This window comes from Sus scrofa, chromosome 2 (assembly GCF_000003025.6).
Source record: "Sus scrofa isolate TJ Tabasco breed Duroc chromosome 2, Sscrofa11.1, whole genome shotgun sequence".
Classification (NCBI taxonomy): domain Eukaryota; kingdom Metazoa; phylum Chordata; class Mammalia; order Artiodactyla; family Suidae; genus Sus; species Sus scrofa.
Window position 1 is genome coordinate 10,888,968 of NC_010444.4, and position 19,505 is coordinate 10,908,472.

General features: G+C 56.2%; 2 protein-coding genes across 3 annotated transcripts; one reads left to right on the forward strand and one right to left on the reverse strand.

Annotated features, from left to right (window-relative positions):
* PTGDR2 (prostaglandin D2 receptor 2) lies at positions 2,313-8,227 on the forward strand. Of its 2 annotated transcripts, XM_021082964.1 has the most exons (3): positions 2,313-3,109; positions 4,599-4,689; positions 5,261-8,227. In XM_021082964.1, exon 3 carries the CDS (start codon positions 5,269-5,271, stop codon positions 6,484-6,486), a length of 1,218 nt encoding a protein of 405 aa, XP_020938623.1. In that variant the 5' UTR covers positions 2,313-3,109; positions 4,599-4,689; positions 5,261-5,268; the 3' UTR covers positions 6,487-8,227. The 2 variants fall into 2 exon arrangements, with proteins under 2 accessions (XP_020938623.1, XP_003122717.1); XM_003122669.4 differs by lacking the exon at positions 4,599-4,689 and having other exon boundaries at positions 2,316-3,109.
* Positions 6,682-17,229, reverse strand: CCDC86 (coiled-coil domain containing 86). The gene is made up of 4 exons (XM_003122668.4): positions 16,318-17,229; positions 10,967-11,096; positions 9,113-9,187; positions 6,682-8,918 (listed from the first exon to the last, which is right to left on the reverse strand). Exons 1-4 carry the CDS (start codon positions 17,085-17,087, stop codon positions 8,799-8,801), a joined length of 1,095 nt encoding a protein of 364 aa, XP_003122716.1. The 5' UTR covers positions 17,088-17,229; the 3' UTR covers positions 6,682-8,798.

Here is a 19,505-nt window from a genome sequence, read left to right on the forward strand (position 1 = left end):
ACTTTGCAGTGATCTATGGAAGGAGAAGAATGCAGGCACCCTAATCCTTCTCAAGAGCCCTGCTTTGTTTGTTTTTGTTTATTTTCCAGCTAAACCTATAAAACCCCTTGTGATCCCCTCTCAAGGGAGGACACAGTTTGGAGGGTGTTAGTCTGCCGTAGACCCCTTTGCCCGGCAAAGCAATAAAGCTGTTCTTTCTGCGTCACCCCAAGCCCTGGCTCCGAGACTTAATTGGTGCCAGTGGACAGAGGTCAGGTTTCAGCTACAATCCCTCAGGGAACCTGACAGGAATGCAAATGCCCAGGCGTGTACCTGCTGGATCAGACACTTTAGGGTGGGGAACCCTCCCTCCAGAAGGTTCGGCTGCACATTCAAGTGCAGAAAGAGGCCTCTACAAGGTTCTCTAGCTGCATCTTCTCCATCTCAGGCGCCCGTCCTCTGCTGTCAGCTAGGGGTCCCCTGCCCAATGCTGACATCTGGTGCTCTCGGTTCCTGAAATCCAGGAAGCACATCCTCCTCCACCCCCACCGCTGGTTCCCGGCCTGGCACCCTCCACTTGGACACCGAGTTCCTCAGACACGCGGAGGCCAGTGTCCACTATGGGAGGGCAGCCGAGGTCCCCGCAGGAACAAACAGCCTTGCCTCCTTGCTTAGAAGATGCCCCAGGGAGGTTCCCACTGCGGTGAAATGGGACCAGCCGCATCTTGGGAGCAATAGGATGCAAGTTCCATCTCTGGCCTGGCACCATCAATGGGTTAAGGATCCAGCATTGCAGCAGCTGCAGCTTAGGTTGATCTGATCCCTGGCTGGGGAACTCCATACGCCACGCGGTGCAGGCCCCCCCCCCCGCCCCCGCCCCAGTAGTGCCCTAGGGCCCTGCTCATCTGGACTTCCTTTGTTGGTTTTAACTTTTCATAAATTGTCCTTAGGGAGGACTGGAAGATGACAGGTCATCACAGTGACTACAGGATTGGAAACCAGAGTTGGGGCAAGGGTCAGAGAAGTAAGAGTTTTAGCAGGGCTGCCATGAGAGGTTGTGTGGGTTGTTCACTGCACAAGGGTACCCAGTGGAGGTGGTGAGGGAGGATGGAGATCCAGGCAGAAGGCTGGGATTTGCCCCAAGCCTGATGCCCTAGAGTTCAGATGTGTCTATAGGCGGGAAGGGGGGAGTCTCTCTAAGCCCAAAGAGCAGTTTCACACTGCTTTGGGGCTGTGCAGGAAGAGTACCTTTAAAAAATTCCTATTTTGGAGTTCCCATTGTGGCGCAGTGGAAACAAATCCGACTAGGAACCATGAGGTTGAAGGTTTGATCCCTGGCCTCGCTCAGCAGGTTAAGGATCTGGTGTTGCCGTGAGCTGTGGTGCAGTTCTCAGACGCAGCTCGGATCCTGCTTTGCCATAGTTGTGGTGTAGGCTGGCAGCTATAGCTCCAATTAGACCCCTAGCCTGGGAACCTCAATATGCCACAGGAGTGGCCCTAAAAAGCAAAACAAAATAAAATAAATTCCTATTTTACTGCTGTAAACTGACTTGCCCAAGGTCACCTGCCACACTCCACTGCCTATGTGGCCTCAGAGGATGTCCCTGGCTTAGCAGGTGGGGTGTGGGTGGGGATGAAGGTAATTTCCCCAAAGTGGAGTAGAAACACCCAGCTAGGGAGGGCTGCAGGCACTTGGCTCTAGAAGACGGAGCCCCATGTCACTAAGAGGAAAGGGGACATTTTCCTAGTGCTCAAGGCTCCTACTCACCTGCCATCCTGGACAACAGTGAGAAAGTTTCCCCAACACATTCTTCACGCAGCATCACAGGCTCTCAGCAAATTTATCACGCGCCAAGGTCCTGTATTAAGCCTATACCAAAATTGGGAGAGTTTTGTATCAATCCTATGGGGTGTCCTTGCCCTGATTTGGGGGTACTGAGCTCTTATCATGTTTGAGTATCTCTCCAACCCTGAGGTTGAAGAATAGGTCCCTGACCCCAGGAAGCTTGGTCAACAAAGGGGCTTGAAGAGTTAGGTAACAGTTCAGTGTAAGTGAACACAGTTCAGTCATCTCATGCATGGGCCCAGAAACCGGCCCTTTTTAATTTTTTTTCTTTTTAGGACTGCACCTGCAGCTTACAGAGGTTCCCAGGCTAGGGGGTCGAACCAGAGGAGCTGCAGCTGCCGGCCCACACCACAGCCACAGCAATGCTGGATCCAAGCCACATCTTCAACCTACGCTGCAGCTTGTGGCAACGCTGGATCCTTAACCCACTGAGCGAGGCCAGGGATCAAACCCGCATCCTCATGGATACTAGTCAGGTTCTTAACCCACAGAGCTACAATGGGAACTCCTCAGGTCTTTTAAAATAAAAGTTGTATTTCCCTTGCCCCACAGCCTATATCTGTTTTTCCCCGGGAGGGAAGAAACCTGATTTTTCTGAGCACATCCTGCATGCTGGGTACTCTGTGAATGAGGATGCCTGAATCAGCCTGGGAGATGACAGGAGATGCTCTGGTCGCAGATGGTCAAACAGGGGCTGGCAGAGGGAGGTGTCCTGGCTAGGGCTGTGGGCAGCAAAGACAGCCAGGCCTGTGCTCTCACCACGGCCTCACCCTGCCTTTCCGACCATAGAGCCTCGGGGCCCCTCACAGGCAGCTGCTGAGCTGCCAAGGGAAGCTTAAAGGGGCTGCAGGAGTTTCTTTCCTGAAGGTGGTGGAATCAGGGGAGGGCAGCCCAGGACAGGGGACAGACAGTGGATAGGCGCCCTCCTCACTCTCAAGAGCACCTCCCGTGCACGCTCGGGTTCACACTTTCTGGCCCTCACCTATTTCCCCATGCGCACTTACACTTGACCTCGGGCTTTTGCAAAATCTCCTTTGTGAAGGGAGAGAGTGAGGCGGGCTGCCAGCAATTATGTCCAGTCCCCATCAGTGGGGATGGATGTTACTTGAATACCAGTGTGACAACTCACTCTCCAGCTGTCCCCGCCCCTAAATACACACACACACTCACTCTGGGGCTGACAGTTATTTCCTCCCTAAGCCTCACTCCCCTGCCTCTGCCTGCCTCTGCTGCCAGGAGCTGACTACCTCCGGGGCTGGAATCCTGCGCTCCCTCTGTGCCCAGGTAAGGAGGCGGTGGCCCAGGGGCTGGGCAGCCTCAGTGCCCTCTCTGGACCCACGAGAGGAGGCACCATTTTATGAGGGGGGAGGGCTGTAATCAGCTAGGATGGCACAGAGTCAGGTTGACCAAAGACTGGAGGAGACTTACTGCTGCAAGGAAGAGAGAATTAGATTTTCTTAGGTAATAACCAGATGCCAAGCACAGCGGCAAACCATTCAAGCTTCTCTCTCCAGGCTCATGAGCAATCTGGGTCTGAGGGGCACACGCGTCTTAAGGTAACTGACCCAAATTCCTCCAGCCGGGAAGTCCAGAAGCTGGGATTCAAATCCAGGTCTCTGATACCAGAAGCTTGCGTTCTCTGCCCCCAGCCCCCAGCCCCCTGCCCAAACAGGACGCTCACTCCTGGCCTCCCTGGGAATCTTGGGAGGCTGGGGGCCAGACTCCATCCGGTCAGTCTGGGTGTATCCCCAGGATACAGCAGAGTGTGCTCTGTGAGCACCCCCACGGGACTTAGGCTGGGCTAAAGGGAACGTTTCAGCACAAGAGGGACCGGCATGGGTCCATCTTCTGGGTATAGAGTTCCCACTCCCCCACGGCAGCTGAGGGACCCTGGGCAAGTTGCTGTGCTTCTCTGAACCTCTGTTGTATCTTTTGGAAACTGAGGTCTCACGGGGTCATTGTGAGTGTAATTGCCCTGCAAGTTCCAAAGGTTAGAAAATACGAGTGTTCTCAGGCAGCCACAGGGACAATAGCTCACCCTACAAAGGACTTTGGTCCCTGGAGAAGGTTACGGCTTTTCTCACCCTGGCCACGTGCCTCCCCTGGAAAAGTGAATACTGAAAACCATCTCCCCCTCCTCCTCCACTTTCCTTCGCTTCTTTCTCTATCATTTCTTGCTAAAAGCAGAGGTAGAAGAGAGAGGACCACTCCTCCACATGCCCGTACTTTGGGGGTGGCTTTAAGCAAGTGATTCAAACACTTGAGTCTCAGTTTCATCATCTGCAAAATGGGATGGAGGAACACCTTTCTTCTAGGGCCACGGGCTAGAGAACACCAGCCCTGGTGTGGCAGGAGGGACCCAGGACAATCTGAGTTCCCAACCCCTGCCACTCGTCAGTCCCCTACCTCCTGCAGACATCCTCCCACCCCGACCTCCTCTGCCCTCACTGATCTCCATGGGCTCCACGTCGGATGGTCGAGGGTTCCTGATGAGGCTGTGGGTGCACACGTCTGGCATGGCTGCACATCTGGCTGGAGGCTGGCTTCCCCAGTACTCAGCTGAGTAGTTGCTCAATAAATGGCTGTTGAATGATTGTGAGAGTGAGTGAACAAATGAATGAACAGGGCTGGGTTTCCTGGGGCTGGCAGAGCGGTTGTGGCTGCCCCGGGCAGGGAAGAGGTCTTTTGGCCTTACTGGGCCTCCAGAGCCCAAATCTGGTAGTTCCTCCCTCCAGCTCTTTCTGTGCTCTTATCTTATTTCCTCTTGAACTAGTGAAGGGGGGCTGGTTCCACTGTTTGCAGTCAACACACCCAACCAGCCACCACTGTGGGAGTGAAGGGCCACACAGAGGATCTGCAGAGAGGCAAGACTTGGGGGTGCTATGGGTGGGTTGGGGTGGTGGGGGGGTGCATCCCTTAAAGGCACAGACCCTGCCTTCCAGTCCCACCCCCCACCCCAGCTGGACCCTCCTGCCCTTGACTGGAGCCCCACTTATGGCTCCAGTGCTCTGGGGACTGGGAAAAGAAGTCCTGGAGAGCCTGACCTTGGTTCCTATTTCTCCAAGTGGTCTTAGGCCATCTGCTTAAAACAATCACAATGCCACGGATGTAGTGTTTGCTTACTTAATGCTTATTGCATGGCCGGCTCTGTCTGAAATGCTTATACATAACTCATTTAATTCTCCCCACAACTCAATGACTTAGTTCCTGTGTTGCAGGAGGAAACAGGCTCTGGAAGGTTAAGTGGCTGGCCCAAGGCTGCACAGCTGAGCCCCTGGGGGAGCTGGGCTCTTAGCCCACCTTGCTGCCCTCCCTCAACTTCACTGCTCCCCAGGGGCCTCACCTCTAACACTCATGGGTCAGAGTCCCATCTCCCAGCCAGGGTCCCCTGTTGTCCTGCACCGCCCACCTCAGGCCTTTTTCCCTCCTCCGCAGAGCCCACCATGTTGGCCAATGTCACGATGAAGCCGCTCTGTCCCATCCTCGAGCAGATGAGCCGCCTGCAAAGCCACAGCAACTCCAGCATCCGCTACATCGACCACGCGTCGGTGGTGCTGCACGGGCTGGCCTCGCTGCTGGGCCTGGTGGAGAACGGACTTATCCTCTTCGTGGTGGGCTGCCGCATGCGCCAGACCGTGGTCACCACCTGGGTGCTGCACCTGGCGCTGTCTGACCTGCTGGCCACGGCCTCCCTGCCCTTCTTCACCTACTTCCTGGCCGTGGGCCACTCGTGGGAGCTGGGCACCACCTTCTGCAAGCTGCACTCCTCCATCTTCTTCCTCAACATGTTCGCCAGCGGCTTCCTGCTCAGTGCCATCAGCCTGGACCGCTGCCTGCAGGTGGTGCGGCCCGTGTGGGCGCAGAACCACCGCACGGTGGCCGCGGCCCACAAGGTCTGCCTGGTGCTCTGGGCGCTGGCGGTGCTCAACACCGTGCCCTACTTCGTGTTCCGGGACACCATCAAGCGCCTGGACGGGCGCATCATGTGCTACTACAACGTGCTGCTCCTGAACCCCGGGCCCGACCTCGACGCCACGTGCAACTCGCGCCAGATGGCCCTGGCCGTCAGCAAGTTCCTGCTGGCCTTCGCCGTGCCGCTGGCCATCATCGCCTCGAGCCACGTGGCCGTGAGCGCGCAGCTGCGCCAACGCGGCCGCCGACGGTCCGGCCGCTTCGTGCGCCTGGTGGCGGCCGTGGTGGCTGCCTTTGCGCTCTGCTGGGGGCCCTACCACGTGTTCAGCGTGCTGGAGGCGCGCTCGCACTCGAACCCCGAGCTGCGGCCGCTCGTGTGGCGCGGGCTGCCCTTTGTCACCAGCCTGGCCTTCATCAACAGCGTGGTCAACCCGCTGCTCTACGTGCTCACCTGCCCTGACGTGCTGCGCAAGCTGCGGCGCTCGCTGCGCAGCGTGCTGGAGAGCGTGCTGGTGGACGACAGCGAGCTGGGTGGCGGGGGCAGCAGCCGCCGCCGCCGTCGCGCCTCCTCCACCGACGCCTCCTCCGCCTCCTCCTCGCTGGGCAGCCGCCTCCTGCCCCAGCACGTGCCCGCGCGCTTGTTCCGCTGGCTGGGAGGCAGCCGTGCAGCGCCCCCGCGGAGGGACCGGGCCCGATCCCAGGAGGAGCGGGGCCCCCTGAACCGGGCGCTGAGCACCACCTCGGGGTAGGGGGCGCGGGGCCCGGAATCGCCCGGCTCCGCTCGAGCCAGTCTCGGGGGAGGCAGCAGCAGAGAGCGACCTTGCCCGAAGCAGCTTCCCGAGGGCCCCAGGAAAATGTAGCTGAAGACCAGGGCCCAGGAATCTGTATTTTAAAGTGTCCCAAGTGACTCAGTACATTTTTTTTTTTTCCAGAAACAAAATGAGTTAGGGCAGTACTTCTCAAACTTTATTGTGAGGGGGTCACCCAGGGACCCTGTCTGATTGGGCGGGGCCGTGGGTGCTGATTCTGCATTTCTTACAATAGGAGACTATGTCAGGACTCCCGTGCCTGGACTACTGGTAGGAACAAGGGGTTAAAGTCCTAAGACTTCTCAAACTGGGGTGCACAGGATGTATCTCCCTGGGGCTCAGTTTTAGCAGATGATGGGTAGGGTGGATTTTTTTTTTTTTTTTCTCGCTTTTTAAGGACACTCCTACTGCATATGCAAGTTCCCAGGCTAGGGGTGGAATCAGAGCTGTAGCTGCGGGCCTACACCACAGCCACAGCCGCACAGGATCCAAGCTGTGTCTGTGACCTACACCACAGCTCAGGGCAACACTGGATCCTTAACCCACTGAGCAAGGCCAGGAATTGAAACCCCATCCTCCTGGATACTAACCAGATTTGTTTCCGCTGTGCCACAATGGGAACTCCTCCTTGGGGTGGATTTTTAAAGTAAACCAGTGGTGGATTTTTGGAGTATGAAGTGAGAGGAAAGATTTGGGCAGCACTGTTCTGTTCTGACCTCTTCGCTTGGCCTTTACTGCGCTAGACTTTATCCCACAATAATCTGGAAGGCAGGTTCATTAGCCTCGCTTTTTTACAAAAGGTGCAAACTGAGGTGCAGGGAGGTTAGGGAACCTGCCCAAGGTACTAACCACGAAGCGTTCCCTGTTCAAATACTATTACCCAAGGTCTTTAAGACAGCAGCTGTCTGGGAACTCACCACCACCCATCTGACCCAGCACTGTTAAGACAGGGAAAAAGCAAGCGGTGCTGTGGTCAGATGCTTGGGAAACCTGGGCTAAACAAAGTCCAAAGGGCTTTTTTACTGAAGGTCTTCAGTGCTTCTATGTGCCTGGCAGCCTCTGAGACCAAAGCCCGTGATGTCTCCTGGCTAATCTGACGCACGTGCCAGCCTGGAGTTCCATAGGATGGGCCCCCCTCCCACCACTTCCGTCATCCCTGGATCTGTGCAGCACTCACCTCCTGAGCACACAGGAGCTGGGCAGCTCTAACCCTCAATCTGTAAGAGTGAGGGTAACCTGCTGCCCCCATGTCCACAGTCCCACGTCTGTTTAGCTCTGCTTCCCAGGGCCTGATGCAGAGTTGGCGCCGGTACACATTTGGTGGATGAAATGTTAGTGGGAGAGCTGGGTGGAGAAATTCCCTTGGGATCTCGGTCCAGGGCTCCCAGTGCTTACTCCCAGTGCCAGGCAGGCGCTGCCCATAGCAAGTGCCTGGCAAGCGGAGCAGCTGATGGCCAGCTGACTAAATGGACAGCCCCCCCTTGACCATGCCCATGACCCCCTACCCGGCTTCACTCAGTGCCTGACACCATCTAACACACAATATATTTTATTTGTTTACTAGGTTTTCTCTGTCAGAATAAAAGCTCCATGAGGGCAGGGACTTCTGTCTGTATCCCTCGGTACCCAGAATCGTGTCTATACAGCAGACGTTCAATAAATATTTCTGCTGTAGGCTGGATGGTGAGTTAATCAGATCTTTGGGACTTCTGCAGTCTGGTACAGGAAAGGGGGAGCTACAGAGAGACCCTGCCCCATGGAACCGCCCCATCTTAACCTCACGTGTTGAAGAGTGGGGCAGGGCTGGATTTGGTCTGCTGGGTGACGGGGTGAGTAGCGTACAGCAGGACCAAAGCAGCCTTTGGGAAGGTGTGGAGGGAGCTGGATTCTGGACTTGCGGCCTCCAGGCCTGGGTTGGACCCAGGACCTTGAGATAGAACATACACATTTTGGGGAGTCACGCTCCAGTCACCAGCATCCTGAGCTGAGGAACCAGAATTACTCTTCTCGGTTTGAAGGCACTTGGGGAGGGGAGGAGGAGCTGACTCTTCCCTCCCCCAGTCTCTGCCAGGTCCCAGCCTCCCTCTGGGCAACTGTCCCACAAAGATCTGCCTGGGAGCCTTTGAAGGCTCAGAGCCCCGTCTCGGGTGGGGCCTCTACACAGAGTTGGAGTGCAGGGCCAGCAGAGGCATGTGGTAGTGGCCCGAGGGGTGATGTGTGTGACTCCGGGGTCGGCCACAGAAGGCCTGAGCTCAGATCTTGGCTGCCGGCCGCTGTGGTGGCTGCTTCTGCAGCTGGGCCAGCGTGTCCCGCTTCTCAATGGAGCGCAGCTGCTTCTTCTTCGCCCGCTTGAGCTTGGCGGGGTTTCGGATCTGGGGGAGGTTGAGGGGAGGGGATTAGTGTGGCCGGGGTCTCTGCCTGCCCTGTTCCCTAGGGAAGAGAGGCCACCCACAGGGTCGGACTGCAGCACGAATGGGGGGCCATGAGGCGAGGATGCTGGTGGGTCTGGAGCAGGAGATCCAGCCTGGCTGTGCCTGCCTCGCCCCCAAGGCAGGGCCACACTCACCACTTGGACGACCTCTGCCTTCCGCTCGTTCTCCAGGCGGCGTTTCAGGTTCTCGGCACGGCGCTGCTTCTTCTCCTGGACACACAGAGGAAGGGGGTTTGGGTCTGGGAGTGAGAGCTGACAGCATCATTGACAGAGCTGTTCCTGGTGCTGTGGGGTGGAGGGCCAGCAAGGACCGATCCCTGTACCCCTGGGACCAGCCCAGAGGCCCACTGTGATGGGCACTTCCTGACTCCCCCTGAGAAGGTGGGCACCTGGTCCGGCAGCTGGGGACAGGGGCTTAGTTGGGACTCGGGTGGGGGTGGGGGTAAGACGTGAGTGGTGCCCTGGCTGGAAACCCAGGTCTGTGGAGATAGGGGTCCCTGTGCCACCCCCTCATCAACTGCCAGGGGAGAAGGGATGGCCGGCCCTTCCCCTCGTTCCCACCCTCCGAGTCTCCCCCTGGCCCCCTCCCACATGCCCCTAGAATGCAAGGGCAAGGGCGAAGGCCCGGCTCCTGAGGTTTATCCTGTGCAGGGCTGGGAAGGGTGAGGTGGCCCAGAAGAGGCTCTGGGACTACCGGGCCCCGGTCTGAATCCTGACTCTGCTGCTTCCCAAATGGGTGACCGTGGCCATGTTGTTTAAGCGCTGCCTCAACCCCTATTTATTTATTTATTTATTTTTGTCTTTTTGCCATTTCTTGGGCCACTCCCGCGGCATATGGCGGTTCCCAGGCTAGGGGTTGAATCGGAGCTGTAGCCACCGGCCTATGCCAGAGCCACAGCAACACGGGATCCGAGCCACGACTGGAACTCCTCAACCCCCATTTAAAGGGAAGATGATTGCATAAGACCATTTTAGGAATAAACAAATGGATTATCTGTACGGGACTTGGCATAGGACCCCGTCTGCTAGAAATACTTGATTCTAGATGACAGAGGCCTGGAGTCTTACTCGGGAATGGGAAGCCCCGTGCCCACTGGCTACGCTGCCTGCCGTCCCTGGTGAGGCCAGGGCACGGACGCTGGACCCAAGGCTGCTGCGTGGTCAGGGGCCTCTCTTGGCTTCGGCAACTCAGGGTAGAAGGGGTGGCTTGGGGCCGTGGGGAGAAAGGAGAAGTGACGCTTCAGCTCCCAGAGGCAGGGGAAGGTCTGGGCTGGGGGCTGGGTAGGGGCACCTCTGAAGGGGATGGTGACAGGGCTCTGTCTTGCCCAAGAGGGAGCTAGGGCCACACGGGAAGTGAGATAAGGCTGCAGCACATGGTGGCAGCCATATCATCTGCAGAGCCTTGGCCACAGGCTATGCTGGGGTGACTTAAAACAGCAGACAGGTGAGCACTGGCTGGGGGGTGAGGGGTTTGACCCCTCCTGTACCCCCGGGACCACGAGGCAAGTGACACTGATAACTCTGCTTCCGGTGACCCTCGCCACCACCTGGCTCTCCCTATGCGCTGTCTGCTGGGGCTTCCCGCAGCCTAGAGAGGATGCGTGTGAGCCCCTAATGGGGCATCTGAGGCCCTGGGATGAGCGTCACGGGGAGAACCAGAGGGCAGGGCAGGCTGCCTCCTTTGCTGAGGGTGGCAGCTGTGGCTTGGGGAATGGCAGCCACAAACCTCCAGTCCGTAAACCTTGCCCACCCGAGCAGGTCCCGGGGGCAGGGCCCCCACCCCCATCTCACTGAACATTCCCATCACCAGCGAGGGCCCCTGGGGGCTTCATCCTGGGCCTCTTATAAATCCTGGGCTCAGCGGGCTGTTCCCCTGGCTTCCCTACCCTGCAGTACTAGATCATACTTTTGCTTCCGGCCAGGCTCCCTGCTCAGCAACCCCACTCCCCCCCCACCCCCCGCTCCAGCCCCACCTGGCTGGCCCCTTACCTGCCGGCGACGCTCCTTCTCCTCCTCCAGGTGCCGGGCGAAGTCCTTGGTCAGCTTCCTCTCCTGCCGCTCCTTCATCTTTCTCTGCCAAGATGTGCGCAGGGGCTTGTCCTGGACCATTTGGGAGAACCTGGATAGGGGAGCGGGCCACTCGTGGAGTCCCTGGGGCGCACCTGTGCCCTCCCTCCTCCCAGCTCAAGGCTCTGGATCTGCTTCACCAGAAACCCCAGTCAGAGTCACCTCCCTACCTGCCTGCTCGCTGGGCAGTCGACCCTCAGGATCTGCAGAAACTTGGGACAGGAAAGGGCCCCGATCATGCTTGCTGCCATTTCTTAAGCCCTGGTTATACATCTGAGGTGGGCACTCTCATTCTCTTCATTTTATTTTACTTATTATTTTTTTTTAATGGATGCACTGCATATGTAAATTCCCAGGCTAGGGGTTGAATCAGAGCGGCAGCTGAGGCCTGTGCCAAAGCCATGACAACACTGGATCAAGCCACATGTGTGACCTACGCCTGGCAGCTTGCAGCAATGCGGATCCTTAACCCACTAGTGAGGCCAGGGATCAAACCCACAACCTCAGAGACAACATTGGGTCCTTAACCTGAGCCACAATGAGAACTCCTAGTCTCTCCATTTTACAGAGGAACAAACCAGGGCTCAGAGAGGTTAAGTGGTTACCCAAGGCCACTTAGTTCCTGAGCAGCAGCCAGGGCTCTGACCAGAGTCCAGGCCACACAGGTCTGCCACCAAGCTCTGCTGCTCTGGTCAAGCACAGCGGGCCTGGGCGTGATCGCCTCCGGAAGGGGCTCACTCCCTACCTGGGCTCCTGGTCTATTTCAGAACAGCGTGAAAGGTCCCTGTTCCCAGGAGTGACTCAGAACCTCTCTCTCCAGTGGGGGAGTGTGACAATGGAGCCAGCACTAGGGATAGTCTTGATTTGATTTTTAAAAGAGTGATGGTGACATGGTCACAGGAGAGGCGAGACTGCCTCTGTCCGAATGCACACTGCCAGCACCTATGTCGTTATCCAGGACGTGCTGTGAAATACTCCAGGGAGAAGGAAAAAATGTCGAGGAGCCAGAGCAAGCTGGACCAGGAAAATGCTGAGCGCTGCTGAGGCTGGCGATGAGGGTCTGGGGGTCATGAAACCATGCTCCCCCTCCCTGTAAGCACCTTCTCCTCGAACAATCTGAAGCCTGCTTGGGGGTCCTACAGGCCTTCCTTCCTCCTCAGCAGATCCTCTCGTGGTGGCCTTTCTGCCGCCCTCATCAATTTCTTGACTTTCAAAAGGGCTCCTGTTTATGCACATCCAATATATGGTGCCCCAAACTGCCACAGCAGGTCAGCCCCTGAGGGCTGCGGTGGGTACCGGGCAGAGCCCGCTCCTGCCCCTGGGGAAGGCTCCTCACCCCCAACCCCCAGTTCTGCCTGCCTGACCCCAGCACACCCCCCACGGCTCTTCCCCCCTCCCCCAAGGGCCCGCTGCTGAAGACCTGGCCTCCTAAGCACAGAAGGGCGGGGCTGCCTTTCTCCCTGGCTTTACAGCTGGGCATCCCAGACTGGGGCTCAAGAACCCCAAAGGGACGAGGCAGCGGGGACCAGGACACACACAGAGCCACAGGCAGGACACAATGCTGTATCTTCCCGAGCAGTGTTGCCAGGCAAAATTTTCTGGAATGTGGAAATGCCCTTTATCTACTGTCCAATAAGGCAGCCTCAAGTCACACTGGTGCTGGGCATTTGAAATGTGGCTGGTGACCAAGGAAGGGAATTTTTAACTTTAATTGATTTATTTCATATTTTCCTTCTTTTAAATTTGATGGCTGCACCCTCGGCATATGGAAGTTCCCAGGCCAGGGACTGAATCTGAGCCTCAGTTGCAACCTAAGCCACGGCTGTGGAACGCTGCATCCTCAACCCACTGTGCTGGGCCCGGGATCCAACCTGCACCTCTGCAACAACCTGAGCTGCCGCAGTCAAGTTCTTAACCCACTGTGCCACAGCGGGAACTCCTAATTTTAATCAGTTTAAATGTAGTTAGCCACAAGTGGCTGGTGGCTAAGGTATTGGGGCAGTGCGGCATCAGAGCACTGCTTTCGCCTAGAGACTGAAGGCAGGCGGGCTCCCTCCCAGGCCTGAAGCCACCACCACTTTGTGCCCATGTGACCTTGGGCAGTGCAGCCTGTCTCAGCACCTTCCTGTGTCACATGGAGACAAGAACCGGTCTCACTGCAAAGGGTACTGGGAGGACTGGCTCAGAGTTGGAGATGCACTAGCACAGGGCTCTGCATACAGAAGGGGCCCAGTAAATCCACCCTTCAGAGATGGGAGGCGTTGCACCCAGGGAAGCCTGGGCACAGGAGGTGGGCCTTCCCAGCCGCACTGCCTCCCTCCCTCCATATGGGCCTTTGCTGGGACACCTCCCACAGCAGGGGCTGCCTCGAGGGCTCACACGCCCACCCGCTGCTTCCTCAAGGATCCCAAACGTCCACTTGACGGCCCCTCGGGCCCATACCCACAGGCCTGGCACAGCGTCTTTAGAATTTAATTCTACTGCAGCAGCTTCCTTACTGGTCTCCCTGCTCTCCCCTCAGCCCTCCTATGGTCTGTTCTCAACGGGCCAGGCCAGTCCTTTCGATGTAAGATCATGATTCTGCGGTTCAACACCTCCCGCAGCTTCGCTGCGCATGCAGGTCCCTGCAAGGGCCCACGGGACCTGGCGCCGAGACCCCGCTGACCTCCTGCACCTCCCACTGCTCTCCCCGTGCCCAGTGACAAGGCCTCCGGACCTTCTGTCCCTCTGCCTGGATGCTGTCTCCCAAGGTCTTCACCCAGGCCTTTACGCATGTCCCTGTGGCTGCGAGGCCATCTCTGGTCACTGTGACAACGCCCTGCACCCCCTGCTCTTGTCCAGTCCCCACCGTGGTTCATTTTCTTGTACGGTCCTTACGATGGACATTCTTATGACATGTTGGTTACCTGTTTCTCACAACTGGAGTGTTTTGTTTACAGCCATGTTGACCCCCAGATCCTTGCTCAAAGGCCATATAAGTTGGTTGAATGAATAAACTACTTTCTTTCTTTCTTTTTTTGGTCTTTTTTTGTCTTTTGGGGCTGTGCTGGTGGCACATGGAGGTTCCCAGGCTAGGGGTGGAATCAGAGGTGTAGCCGCCGGCCTATGCCACAGCCACAGCAACGCGGGGTCTGACCTGCATCTGCAACCTACACCACAGCTCAGGGCAACGCCAGATCCTTAACCCAATGAGTGAGGCCAGGGATCCAACCCACGCCTTCATGGATGCTAGTCGGATTCGTCAACCACTGAGCCACAATAGGAACTCCAAGAACGAACTACTTTCTGTTCTTACTTATCAACTTGTTCAGCTCAGTGCCTGCTGTGTGCTGGGCCAGGGAAATCTCACCATAGCAGAGAAACCCCACTCTCTGGTCTACAGGGAAGCTGGCAGCCAATAAGAACCACACACGTAAACAGGCATTTCTGCAAATGGGGGGGTGTCACAAAAGAGAAGTTCCACCCCATGATAACACAGCTTGAGGACTGAACCCTGCTTGGGCTGGACGAAGAGGGCTTTTCCCAGGGTAAGAGGGCTTTTCCCAGGGGGATATTTAATATTTAAATTTGCTATTTAAGCTGATCCCTGAAAGATGGGCAGGGACTAGTCAGGGGAAAAGCCTTGCAACAGAAGGAACAGCATGTGCAAAGGCCCTGAGCTGGGAGGGAGCATCACCTACAGCGGGGGACATGGCGGGAAGGGCGGTGGGGGAGGTTCTCAGTGATGGCAGAGGATGGCAGCGCAATTCCAAGGGAAGAAGGAAGTCGGGAAGGGTTTCAGCTCACGGTGGGATCTGGGACAAAATAGCCTCTTTCTCTCGCTGCTTGGGGTCTTCTGCCGACCCTCTCTTCTGGCCTGTGCATGGGTGCAGCCCCCTTTTGCTCAGAGAGCTCAACTTCCCCGCCCCCTCCGAGTACCAAGGCCCAGGGTCCCACACTCAACTTGCTCATCACCCTCTTTCCACTGAGCCAACCCCTTCATCTGGATCTGCATGGCCATCAGTGGCCTCACTGTTCTCTGGGACCTGCTGGGACCAAGGCGGAGGGGCCATGCCACCATCCACGTTTCTAAGTCCAACAGTCTAGAGTCTAGCTTCGAAGTCTCTGATTGGGGTCTTGTAGCAAATTATTCCCTCAATTTCAGTTTCTTCTCCGTTTAATGGGGGAGGAGGTGGGGGAGGGATTATACCTGCCTTGGGTTTCAGGGGTTCAACAACATAGCATCTGCAAAAGGCCTAGCCCAAAGCTTGACACACAGTCAACTCTTGGGAAATGTCTGCTTCTTCCTTAAAATCACTGCCTTCCCTGATGGTCCCTTCTGGCCATGAATTCCTGACTGCCCAGTGGTTCCCACTACCTAAAAATGTGAACTGGATCCCACCTCTCCTCTCCTCACTTCCCTCTTCAGCTGAGCCTCTTCATTCCTTCACTCAACAAGCATTTAATCAGGCACCTGCTGTCTGCCACAGAGAAAGACAAGCAAGACAAGACAAAATGTCATGCCTACCCTTTAGAAGGTTGTAATCCAATGCACAGCAGATCTACAGAGCACAGGTAAAGGGCTTCCATGCACGGACTCTGGAATCCAATCTGTGCTCGGCTTCTGCCTCTACCACTCATGCAGCCTCCTTGAGCCTTGGTGCCCTCGTATGTACAACGAGGATAATCCTAACAGCTTCATGGGGCTGATGTGCAGATTAAATGTCAAGATGCAGGAGTTTTCCTTGTGGGGCAGTGGGTTAGGGATTTGGCATTGTCACCACAGCGGCTTAAGTTGCTGCTGTGGCCCGGGTTTGATCCCTGGCCTGGGAGCTGCCGAAAGCTGCAGGCAAGTGAAGCCAAAAAAAAAGAAAAAAGAAAAAAAAGCCAAGATGCATGCTTCTACCATTTGAAAGGCCCTTCCCCTAACCAATCCTTACTAGAGGGCTTAGCAGCTTTCTATATTGTCAGTACTTGGTAATGCCTTTTATTAAAAAGGCAAAAAAATGTAACATAATGGTAAATACTGTTTTACTTGCTTCTGCCTCCTTATTAGAGAGGGCAGAGTCGAGGGTAAATGTGTGTTGAATGAACACACAGATGAGAAGAGGTCCACTGAGGGCATTCCTCCCCAACATCCCGGTGCATCTTACCACATTCTGATTATAATTACCTGTTTGTGTGACACCCCCACTTTTGTGAGCGCTCTCCAACCCAGGGGGCTATCCCCAGGTTGTGCCCAGGCCCAAGCACCACACAGAACCCCATGCCCGCCCAGGTGTCGCCTACTTCACCTCTTCTTTGAGCGGTCCTTCCACACTCGCCCAGACTTGGGCTTCCCCTTCGGGATAACAGGAACCTCCTCTTTCTTCTGCTTTTTGGACGCTGGGGCCTGGACTGAAGAACTTTCTCGCTTCTTTGGCCCGAGGACGTCTCTCCCCCTTTCCCTGGATGGAGCTGGCTTGCTTGGCTCGTTCTGATCCTGTGGGGAACCGGGTGACTGGAGTGGCAGCTCCTGCAGTGGCAGCTCCTGTAGTGGCTGCGAGGGCTCCAGATCCGGCGCTTGCTGACCGGGGTAAGGCTCTAGTGACCCTGGGCCCAACTGCAGCTGATGTTGGGGAGACTCCGGGGTCTGCTCCGCCTTACTCCCGGCCAACTCCGAATCCGCTTCTTGGTCCTGGGAGAACTTTGGTGACTCCCCATTTGGCTTTGACTGAAGTCCTGGGGTTTCAGGACTCGATTCCGGCTGCCTTTGGGAAGACTCCAGACCCGGATCTCGCTGACGCTGGGGGGACCCTGGGCCCGGCTCTGGCTGTCTCTGGGAGGACCCCAAGCCTGCCCCTTCCTGTAGACTGGGTGAAACTGGAGCTGTCTCTGACTGACGTCTGGGGGACCCCAAACCTGGTGGCTGCACATTCCGAGGAGACCCGGGCTCCCTCGCTTCTTCTGGGTGCGACTCGAGCTCCACAAGGGCCCGTCTCGCCTGCAAAACTGGGGTGGGGTTCTCGGGGGATTCAGGCTTTAGTCCTTCCAGCCGCCGACTGCGCCTGAGAGGTGTATCCATGGCACCGCCAGAGTTTCTAAATCCAAGCCCACGTGCAGCTTCTGGGACTCCCGGCGCCGTCCTATGACGTCAGGAGACGCCACGTCTGTGTAGGGCAGGAGGGGCTGTTGCTGCGGAGGCCATGTTGGTGATGGGCAGATAGGCGGGTACAGAGGAGTCCGGGGCGGGCGGGGCCTGGGTTTACTAGGCGCATGCGCAAAGCGTTTTGGCACGTTTACACGCGATTGATGAAGGAATGTCAGCTTCAGATCGGGGTTTGTCATTCCTGCGAACCCAGTCTCCGGGGAAAAAGAGTGTGCCGGTGGAGGAAGGAAAAGGGGTCCTGTTTTCGGGAGAGAAGAGGATTGGGAAAAGATCCAGGGAGCTCGTAGGCAAGGCTGGGTGAAAACTGCCAGTAACTCCTCTGCAGTTAGGGGTCCTACCCAGTTTGTGCCTCAGTTCTCTCATTTGTAACACGGGTGCTTTTACACTAGTTTAGTGTATATAAAATGATCCTGCCAAAGCATCCTGACTGCCAGGGTGAATGCTACTTGGCAGATCCTGAAGGTGGGAAATTTCTTAAGCCCAGTGTTAAAAGTAATCCTTGCTTTCTCTTCTCCCATCCTATGCCTAAATGTAAAATCGATGGCTCTCCTTTGCAACATTTTCAGCTTTCTGCATGAAGTTGGAGTATGGGTAAAATGCACCATCTGCGGCATGCCCAGGCCCTCAGCCCCTCTGCACACCTTTTCTGGTACCCCTTCTGCCCTAGTTCTAGAAACAGAGGTCGGATTGTCTCTGGGTTTTATTTCAGCCAAGACAGCGGTCCTTGCCCTAGTATGTGAACTTGTCTCCTCCCTCCTTTGCGTGACACCCAGTTGGGGGCTTTGAGTCACTCAGAGCAGACGCCTTTCTTAGGAAGAACATCTTGGCAGTTGCCCAAATGTACCCCAGCTCTTCCCTAGTGTATTTTTGGAACTTCCTGGGGATGGCGCTTAGGCATCCCAGGGTCCTGGTTCCGCTGTCCCAGCAGCTTCTTTTAGACACTATTGTTTCTTCAGCTGAGGGGTTATGCGTGGGCCTGGGAAGTTGTCCAGAGGTGCTCAGGGGGCAGAGGAGGAAGGCCAGGCAGACAGCCAGGGCCCTCAGCACTGAGCTCAGCTCCCACCTGCCGAGTCACTCTTCCAACTGTCAGATGGGGTGCAAGGTGACTTGACTGCTGATCAAGAGGAGATGAGGAGGAGGAAAACATAGGCAAGGTTCCTGGAGGATGGAAAAGTGGATTGAGGATCCTTTAAGACCTCTCACCCCTTGGCTGGTGCCACACGGCATCCACAACATATCTTGATGAATCTAGCGTTTTGAAATCCCAAGGGTACTTAAGGGTTAGGCGCTGGCTCTGCTACTCCACTACCCTTCCCTGTTGTCAGAAAGTTGCATCCCTGTGCTGTAATCCCGTGTCAGTCCCTCCCTTCCGGGCCACTTTCAGGGGCTCCACCCACAGGCTCAGTGCCCTCATGCCCCTTGCTCCTGGACCAAAGAAGCCTCTGCAAGGAGGCTATGTCTCGGTGCCCCAGCACAGCGGTGCAGGTCCCCACTGCAGAAGCAGCTCAAACGCTTCCTCACCCATGTCTTCCAACCCTCAATTCTCAGTTCCCTAATTCCCTGCCCCAGCCTGGAGGCTATGCCAAACCACACCGGGCAGGCGTTACCAGGGCTGTGGAGGAGATTACATGCCACTGCACTGCCCCACCCTGCCCCAGGTCCCCTCAGCTGTCCTCACTTCCTGAGCTCCCAGCCTCAGCTGGAGGGACCACTCTCAGATGCCAATTGGATTGTATCTTGGTTCTGCTTAAAATACTTCAAAGGGAGTTCCCATTGTGGTGTAGCAGAAATGAATCTGACTAGTATCCATGAGGATGCGGGTTTGACCCCTGGCCTCAGCTCAGTGGGTTAAGGATCTGCCAGTGCTGTGAGCTGTGGTGTAGGATGCAGATGAGGCTTGGATCTGGCATTGCTGTGGCTGTCGTATAGGCTTGGCAGCTGTAGCTCCAATTGGACCCCTAGCCTGGGAACTTCCATATGCCTCAGGTATGGCCCTGAAAAAGCAAAAAATAAAATGAAATAAAAATAAAATACTTCAGAGGGTGGAGTTCCTGTTGTGGCTCAGTGGGTTAAGGACCTAACATTGTCTTTGTGAGGACGTGGGTTCCATCCCTGGCCTCACTCAGTGCGTTAAGGATCCAGCAAGCTGTGGCACAGCTTACAGATGTAGCTCAGATCTGGTGTTGCCGTGGCTGTGGGGCAGGATGCAGCCATCGCTCGGTTTTGAACCTTGGCCCAGGAACTTCCATGTGCCAAGGTGCAGCCATGAAGGAAAAAAAAAAAAAAAAAAAACCAACCAAAAAACCTCCAGAGAGTGATCTCGGGTCCCTGCCA